This window comes from Mustelus asterias, unplaced genomic scaffold, assembly GCF_964213995.1.
Source record: "Mustelus asterias unplaced genomic scaffold, sMusAst1.hap1.1 HAP1_SCAFFOLD_3495, whole genome shotgun sequence".
Classification (NCBI taxonomy): Eukaryota; Metazoa; Chordata; class Chondrichthyes; order Carcharhiniformes; family Triakidae; genus Mustelus; species Mustelus asterias.
The window spans coordinates 2,501-11,684 of NW_027593440.1; the positions used below are offsets into that span (position 1 = coordinate 2,501).

The window sequence follows — 9,184 nt, forward strand, 5'->3', positions numbered from 1 at the left end:
GGGGAGTGAGGGAGACGGGGAGAGGTGGGGGAGTGAGGGAGACGGGGAGAGGGCGGCGGAGTGAGGGAGACGGGGAGAGGGTGGGGGGAGTGAGGGAGACGGGAGAGGGCGGGGGAGTGAGGGAGATGGGGAGAGGGTGGGGGAGTGAGGGAGACGGGGAGAGGGCGGGGGAGTGAGGGAGACGGGGAGAGGGTGGGGGAGTGAGGGAGAACGGGGAAGAGGGTGGGGGAGTGAGGGAGACGGGGGAGGGTGGGGGAGTGAGGGGGACGGGGAGAGGGTGGGGAGTGAGGGAGACGGGGAGAGGGTGGGGAGGGTGGGAGGGGAGAGGGGGGAGGGAGACGGGAGGGTGGGGGAGTGAGGGGAGACGGGGAGAGGGGGGGGAGTGAGGGAGACGGAGGAGGGTGGGGGAGTGAGGGAGACGGGGAGAGGGTGGGGAGTGAGGGACACGGGGAGAGGGTGGGAGAGTGAGGGAGACGGGGAGGGCGTGGGTACCTGAGTTGTCACAATCCCCAATGGACCCTCATCCCCTTCCCGTTCACTCCCACTGTACACAATCCCAATCCCCTTCCCGTTCACTCCCACTGTACACAATCCCAATCCCCTTCCCATTCGCTCCCACTGTACACAATCCCAAACCCCTTCCCGTTCACTCCCACTGGACACAATCCCAATCCCCTTCCCGTTCACTCCCACTGTACACAATCCCAATCCCAATCCCCTTCCCGTTCACTCCCACTGTACACAATCCCAAACCCCTTCCCGTTCACTCCACTGGACACTATCCCAATGATTAATTTTTCTTGTTGCCCAGAACTGGTCGCCAACCTGAAAGCGGAGCGCTTGTCAATGAAGGAAGAATTGGAACGTCTGAACGAGAGAATGAAGGTAGGTTATGGCGAGAGGGCAAGGGGGGGTACATGAGCGAGTTAAGGAAGGGCAGGTGAGAGAAGTGTTAGTGAGGGATCACTTTGGGACCAGTGACCATAATCCCATTCGTTTTAAGATCGCTACGGAGAATGATAGGTCTGGCCCAAATGTTAATATTCCAAATTGGGGCAAGGGCAATTTTGATGGTGTCAGGCAGGGACTTTCAAAAGTTAATTGGGGGAGTCTGTGGGAAGGCAAAGGGACGTCTGGTAAGTGGGAGGCTTTCAAAAGTGTGTTCACCAGGGTTCAGGGTAATCACATTCCTCTTGGAGTGAAGGGCAAGGCTGGCAGAAGTCGGGAACGCTGGATCACTCGGGATATTGAGGCCCTGGTCAAGAAGATTATAGAGGCACATGACGTGCATAGGCAGCTGGGATCAAGTGGATCTCTTGAAGAGTATCGGGGGTGCAGAGTAGAGTTAAGAGAGAAATCAGGAGGGCAAAAAGGGGGCACGAGATTGTTTTGGCAGATAAGGCAAAGGAGAATCCAAAGAGCTTCTCCAAATACATAAAGGGCAAAAGAGTAACAAGGGAGAGAGTAGGCCCTCTTAAGGATCAACAAGGTCATCGATGTGCAGATCCACAAGAGATGGGTGAGATCCTAAATGAATGTTTAGAAACATAGAAAAACTACAGCACAAAACAGGCCCTTCGGCCCCACAAGTTGTGCCGAACATATCCCTACCTTTTAGGCCGACCTATAACCCTCCATCCTATTAAGTCCCATGTACTCATCCAGGAGTCTCTGAAAAGACCCTATTGAGTTTGCCTCCACCACCACTGACGGCAGCCGATTCCACTCGCCCACCACCCTCTGTGTGAAAAACTTACCCCTAACATTTCCCCTGTACCTACCCCCCAGCACCTTAAACCCGTGTCCTCTCGTAGCAGACATTTCCACCCTGGGAAAAAGCCTCTGAGCGTCCACCTGATCTACGCCTCTCAACATCTTATACACCTCTATTAGGTCTCCTCTCATCCTACGTCTCTCCAAAGGAGAAAAGACCGAGCTCCCTCAGCCTATCCTCATAAGGCATGCCACTCAATCCAGGCAACATCCTTGTAAATCTCCTCTGCACCCTTTCAATCTTTTCCACATCCTTCCTGTAATGAGGCGACCAGAACTGAGCACAGTATTTCTCATCAGTATTTCCTGTTGAGAAAAGCACGGATGTTCGGGAACCTGGGGAATTAAATGTTGATGTCTTGAGGAGTGTACATATTACAGAGAAGAAGGTGCTGGAAGTCTTAAAGCGCATCAAGGTAGATAAATCCCCAGGACCTGATGAAGTGTATCCCAGGACGTTGTGGAAGGTGAGGGAGGAACTTGCGGGTCCCCTCGCCGAGACATTTGAATCATCGATAGTCACGGGTGAGGTGCCTGAAGATTGGAGACTGGCAAATGTTGTGCCTTTGTTTAAAAAGGGCTGCAGGGAAAAGCCTGGGAACTACAGGCCGGTGAGCCTCACATCTGTGGTGGGTAAGTTGTTGGAAGGTATTTTGAGAGACAGGATCTACAGGCATTTAGAGATGCAAGGACTGATTAGGGACAGTCAGCATGGCTTTGTGAGTGGAAAATCATGTCTCTCAAATTTGATTGAGTTTCTTGAAGGGGTAACCAAGAAGGTCGATGAGGGCAGTGCAGTTGATGTTGTCTACATGGACTTTAGCAAGGCCTTTGACAAGGTACCGCATGGTAGGTTGTTGCATGAGGTTAAATCTCACGGGATCCAGGGTGAGGTATCTAAATGGATACAAAATTGGCTTCTTGACAGAAGCCAGAGGGTGGTTGTAGAGAGTTGTTTTTCAAACTGGAGGCCTGTGACCAGCGGTGTGCCTCAGGGATCAGTGCTGGGCCCACTGTTATTTGTCATTTATATTAATGATTTGGATGAGAATATAGGAGGCATGGTTAGTAAGTTTGCAGATGACACCAAGATTGGTGGCACAGTGGACAGTGAAGAAAGTTATCTCCAATTGCAACGGGATCTTGATCAATTGGGCCAGTGGGCTGACGAATGGCAGATGGAGTTTAATTTGGATAAATGCGAGGTGATGCATTTTGGTAGATTGAACCAGGGCAGGACTTACTCAGTTAATGGTAGGGCGTTGGGGAGAGTTACAGAACAAAGAGATCTCGGGGTACAGGTTCATAGCTCCTTGAAAGTGGAGTCACAGGTGGACAGAGTGGTGAAGAAGGCATTCGACATGCTTGGTTTCATCGGTCAGAACATTGAGTACAGGAGTTGGGACGTCTTGTTGAAGTTGTACAAGACATTGGTAAGGCCACACTTGGAATACTGTGCACAGTTCTGGTCACCCTATTATAGAAAGGATATTATTAAACTAGAAAGAGTGCAGAAAAGATTTACTTGGATGCTACCGGGACTTGATGGTTTGAGTTATAAGGAGAGGCTGGATAGACTGGGACTTTTTTCTCTGGAGCGTAGGAGGCTGAGGGGTGATCTTATAGAGGTCTATAAAATAATGAGGGGCACAGATCAGCTAGATAGTCAATATCTTTTCCCGAAGGTAGGGGAGTCTAAAACTAGAGGGCGGAGGTTTAAGGTGAGAGGGGAGAGATCCAAAAGGGTCCAGAGGGGCAATTTTTTCACACAGAGGGTGGTGAGTGTCTGGAACGAGCTGCCAGAGGCAGTAGTAGAGGCGGGGACAATTTTGTCTTTTAAAAAGCGTTTAGATAGTTACATGGGTACGATGGGTAGAGAGGGATATGGGCCAAATGCGGGCAATTGGGGCTAGCTTAGGGGTTTAAAAAAAAAGGCAGCATGGACAAGTTGGGCTGAAGGGCCTGTTTCCATGCTGTAAACCTCTCTGACTCTATGACTCTCTCTGTGCCGCCCGCCCCCTCCCTCTGTATCCTCTCCCGAGGTCCCGGTGAAAGATATAGTCCGCATTCAGATTCTCTGAAAGGATTTGATTTATTATTGTCACATGTATTGGGATACAGTGAAAAGTATCGTTTCTTGCACGGTATATAGACGAAGTATACCGTTCATAGAGTACAGAGGGGAGAAGGAAAGGAGAGGGTGCAGAATGTAGCGTTACAGTCACAGCTCGGGGTGTAGAGAAAGATCAACTTAATGCGAGGTAGGTCCATTCAAAAGCAGCAGGGAAGAAGCTGTTCTTGAGTCGGTCGGTACGTGACCTCAGACTTTTGTATCTTTTTCCCGACGGAAGAAGGTGGAAGAGAGAATGTCCGGGGTGAGTGGGGGGGGGGGTCCTTGATTATGCCGGCTGCTTTTCCCCGAGGCAGCGGGAAGTGTAGACGGAGTCAATGGATGGGAGGCTGGGGTTTGCGTGATGGGACTGGGCTACGTTCACAATGGAACCATCTCCTCGCCTTGACATTCTGTGGCGTTACCATCACTGGATCGCCCTCCCCCCACTGTCAACATCCTGGGGGTTACTATAGACCACAAACTCAACTGGGAGCCAGCCAGTTGGAGAGAATCTAACCATCTCCCCCCTTGGCCTTCCTGGATCTCTTCCAAACTCCAGCGGATAACCATCCCAACCTGGTCAATCTCTCCTCAAATAATGAGGGGAGGGTTTCCCACTCCGAGCCCACGACGGAAATGGTCGTGGGCGGGACACGGATAAAGGAAAGGCCTGTTGAACTGGGCGGGATTTTCCAGTCTTGGAGCAGGGAAACGCGGCCAAATTCCCAGTACGTATCCTGGGAAAAGTGTCGGCAGTCCCTAACAGCGCCGTGAGTGTGCCTACACCACACACATGCACGCACGCACATGGAAACTGCGATGGGTTCAAGATGGCTGCTCACCCTGCCCCTTCTACAGCGGGGGGGGGGAGGGGGGGGGGGTAACTAGGGATGGTGAACTAACACTCAAGGCTGGCACTGCGACCCATCATTCGAGCCAAGGTAGAACCTAATTCAGATTGTTTCCACTGCAACTCGGTGCCCGAAGTCAGAGGAGGAAGAGTGGCGCCAATTCCAGAATGATATGCAACTCGCGGTAACAGTTGCAGATAGGCTTCGGACTGAGGCAGAGTCAGAGGCGGAATCGCTGAGGAGAAGACTGGAGGAGGAAGCAGGAAAAACCAGGAGGCTACAGCAGGAGCTGGAGAAGAGGTACGCAAAGCAGACACCAATCTGTGCCCAAGACTGTTACACTCAACAGTAAACCCCACTGTCCTCTCCCCCTCTGGGACCGGGTGTCACAGTGCGTTAGATACACTGTCCTTTCCCCCTCTGAGACCGGGTGTCACAGTGCGTTAGATACACTGTCCTTTCCCCCTCTGGGACCGGGTGTCACAGTGCGTTAGATACACTGTCCTTTCCCCCTCTGGGACCGGGTGTCACAGTGCGTTAGATACACTGTCCTTTCCCCCTCTGGGACCGGGTGTCACAGTGCGTTAGATACACTGTCCTTTCCCCCTCTGGGACCGGGTGTCACAGTGCGTTAGATACACTGTCCTTTCCCCCTCTGGGACCGGGTGTCACAGTGCGTTAGATACACTGTCCTTTCCCCCTCTGGGACCGGGTGTCACAGTGCGTTAGATACACTGTCCTTTCCCCCCTCTGGGACCGGGTGTCACAGTGCGTTAGATACACTGTCCTTTCCCCCCTCTGGGACCGGGTGACACAGTGCGTTAGATACACTGTCCTTTCCCCCTCTGGGACCGGGTGACACAGTGCGTTAGATACACTGTCATTTCCCCCTCTGGGACCGGGTGTCACAGTGCGTTAGATACACTGTCCTTTCCCCCTCTGGGACCGGGTGTCACAGTGCGTTAGATACACTGTCCTTTCCCCCTCTGGGACCGGGTGTCACAGTGCGTTGGATACACTGTCCTTTTCCCCCTCTGGGACCGGGTGTCACAGTGCGTTAGATACACTGTCCTTTCCCCCTCTGGGACCGGGTGTCACAGTGCGTTAGATACACTGTCCTTTCCCCCTCTGGGACCGGGTGTCACAGTGCGTTGGATACACTGTCCTTTTCCCCCTCTGGGACCGGGTGTCACAGTGCGTTAGATACACTGTCCTTTCCCCCCTCTGGGACCGGGTGTCACAGTGCGTTAGATACACTGTCCTTTCCCCCTCTGGGACCGGGTGTCACAGTGCGTTAGATACACTGTCCTTTCCCCCTCAGGGACCGGGTGTCACAGTGCGTTAGATACACTGTCCTTTCCCCCTCTGGGACCGGGTGTCACAGTGCGTTAGATACACTGTCCTTTCCCCCTCTGGGACCGGGTGTCACAGTGCGTTAGATACACTGTCCTTTCCCCCTCTGGGACCGGGTGTCACAGTGCGTTAGATACACTGTCCTTTCCCCCTCTGGGACCGGGTGTCACAGTGCGTTAGATACACTGTCCTTTCCCCCTCTGGGACCGGGTGTCACAGTGCGTTAGATACACTGTCCTTTCCCCCCTCTGGGACCGGGTGTCACAGTGCGTTAGATACACTGTCCTTTCCCCCCTCTGGGACCGGGTGACACAGTGCGTTAGATACACTGTCCTTTCCCCCTCTGGGACCGGGTGACACAGTGCGTTAGATACACTGTCATTTCCCCCTCTGGGACCGGGTGTCACAGTGCGTTAGATACACTGTCCTTTCCCCCTCTGGGACCGGGTGTCACAGTGCGTTAGATACACTGTCCTTTCCCCCTCTGGGACCGGGTGTCACAGTGCGTTGGATACACTGTCCTTTTCCCCCTCTGGGACCGGGTGTCACAGTGCGTTAGATACACTGTCCTTTCCCCCTCTGGGACCGGGTGTCACAGTGCGTTAGATACACTGTCCTTTCCCCCTCTGGGACCGGGTGTCACAGTGCGTTGGATACACTGTCCTTTTCCCCCTCTGGGACCGGGTGTCACAGTGCGTTAGATACACTGTCCTTTCCCCCTCTGGGACCGGGTGTTACAGTGCGTTAGATACACTGTCCTTTCCCCCTCTGGGACCGGGTGTCACAGTGCGTTAGATACACTGTCCTTTCCCCCTCTGGGACCAGGTGTCACAGTGCGTTAGATACACTGTCCTTTCCCCCTCTGGGACCGGGTGTCACAGTGCGTTAGATACACTGTCCTTTCCCCCTCTGGGAGCGGCTGTCACAGTGCGTTAGATACACTGTCCTTTCCCCTCTGGTACCGCGTGTCACAGTGCGTTAGATACACTGTCCTTTCCCCCTCTGGGACCGGGTGTCACAGTGCGTGAGATACACTGTCCTTTCCCCCTTCTGGGACCGGGTGTCACAGTGCGTTAGATACACTGTCCTTTCCCCCTCTGGGACCGGGTGTCACAGTGCGTTAGATACACTGTCATTTCCCCCTCTGGGACCGGGTGTCACAGTGCGTTAGATACACTGTCCTTTCCCCCTCTGGGACCGGGTGTCACAGTGCGTTAGATACACTGTCCTTTCCCCCTCTGGGACCGGGTGTCACAGTGCGTTAGATACACTGTCCTTTCCCCCCTCTGGGACCGGGTGTCACAGTGCGTTAGATACACTGTCCTTTCCCCCCTCTGGGACCGGGTGTCACAGTGCGTTAGATACACTGTCCTTTCCCCCTCTGGGGCCGGGTGTCACAGTGCGTTAGATACACTGCCCTTTCCCCCTCTGGGACCGGGTGTCACAGTGCGTTAGATACACTGTCCTTTCCCCCTCTGGGACCGGGTGTCACAGTGCGTTAGATACACTGTCCTTTCCCCCTCTGGGACCGGGTGTCACAGTGCGTTAGATACACTGTCCTTTCCCCCTCTGGGACCGGGTGTCACAGCGCGTTAGACACACTGTCCTTTCCCCCTCTGGGACCGGGTGTCACAGTGCGTTAGACACACTGTCCTTTCCCCCTCTGGGACCGGGTGTCACAGTGCGTTAGATACACTGTCCTTTCCCCCTCTGGGACCGGGTGTCACAGTGTGTTAGATACACTGTCCTTTCCCCCTCTGGGACCGGGTGTCACAGTGCGTTAGATACACTGCCCTTTCCCCCTCTGGGACGGGTGTCACAGTGCGTTAGATACACTGTCCTTTCCCCCTCTGGGACTGGTTGTCACAGTGCGTTAGATACACTGTCCTTTCCCCCTCTGGGACCGGGTGTCACAGTGCGTTAGATACACTGTCCTTTCCCCCTCTGGGACCGGGTGTCACAGTGCGTTAGATACACTGTCCTTTCCCCCTCTGGGACCGGGTGTCACAGTGCGTTAGATACACTGTCCTTTCCCCCTCTGGGACCGGGTGTCACAGTGCGTTAGATACACTGTCCTTTCCCTGTCTGGAAAATGAAAGTTCTCTCTGTCTCCCAATGAAGGGATTCTGTTGATGCAGTCGATGGTAAGAGGATTGAGAAGGTCTCCGATGTACCAGAGATGGTGTTGGATGGAACTGAGAGAAGCAATGGGACACAGTACTGGCCCCACCTGAGATTCAGTCCCCCGGGTGAAGAAGGCAACACTGCCAAGGTATGCTCCCCTCGTGAAACTGAACCGCCCTCGTGATCCGATCATCCCCTCCCTCAGTTCGAATCTGCCTCCCTATCTCTGTAACCTCCACCAGCCCCTACACCCCCTCCCAATCTCTGTAACCACCACCAGCCCCTACACCCCTCCCTATCTCTGTAACCTCCTCCAGCCCCCTACACCCCCTCCCTATCTCTGGAACCTCCACCAGCCCCTACACCCCCTCCCTATCTCTGTAACCCCCTCCAGCCCCTACACCCCCTCCCTATCTCTGTAACCTCCTCCAGCCCCAACAACTCCTCCCTATCTCTGTAACCTCCTCCAGCCCCTACACCCCTTCCCTATCTCTGTAACCTCCTCCAGACCCTACACCCCTTCCCTATCTCTGTAACCTCCTCCAGACCCTACACCCCTTCCCTATCTCTGTAACCTCCTCCAGCCCCTACACCCCTTCCCTATCTCTGGAACCTCCACCAGCCCCTACACCCCCTCCCTATCTCTGTAACCCCCTCCAGCCCCTACACCCCCTCCCTATCTCTGTAACCTCCTCCAGCCCCTACAACTCCTCCCTATCTCTGTAACCTCCACCAGCCCCTACACCCCCTCCCTATCTCTGTAACCCCCTCCAGCCCCTACACCCCCTCCCTATCTCTGTAACCTCCTCCAGCCCCTACAACTCCTCCCTATCTCTGTAACCTCCTGCAGCCCCTACACCCCTTCCCTATCTCTGTAACCTCCACCAGCCCCTACACCCCCTCCCAATCTCTGTAACCTCCTCCAGCCCCTACACCCCTCCCTATCTCTGTAACCTCCTCCAGCCCCTAC

The 9,184-nt window shown here is 54.3% G+C and overlaps 1 protein-coding gene across 1 annotated transcript in view; it reads left to right on the top strand.

Annotated features, from left to right (window-relative positions):
- Nucleotides 1-8,362, top strand: part of LOC144490609 (cytospin-A-like) — a gene marked incomplete at both ends in the record, with an annotated part of 9,763 nt that extends 1,401 nt beyond the window's left edge. The window contains 3 exons of the mRNA XM_078208319.1: nt 812-885; nt 4,874-5,037; nt 8,212-8,362. Of these exons, the coding sequence (XP_078064445.1) occupies nt 812-885; nt 4,874-5,037; nt 8,212-8,362 (389 nt within the window). The remainder of the gene's footprint in view (nt 1-811; nt 886-4,873; nt 5,038-8,211) is intronic.
- Between the last annotated feature and the right edge of the window lie 822 nt (nt 8,363-9,184).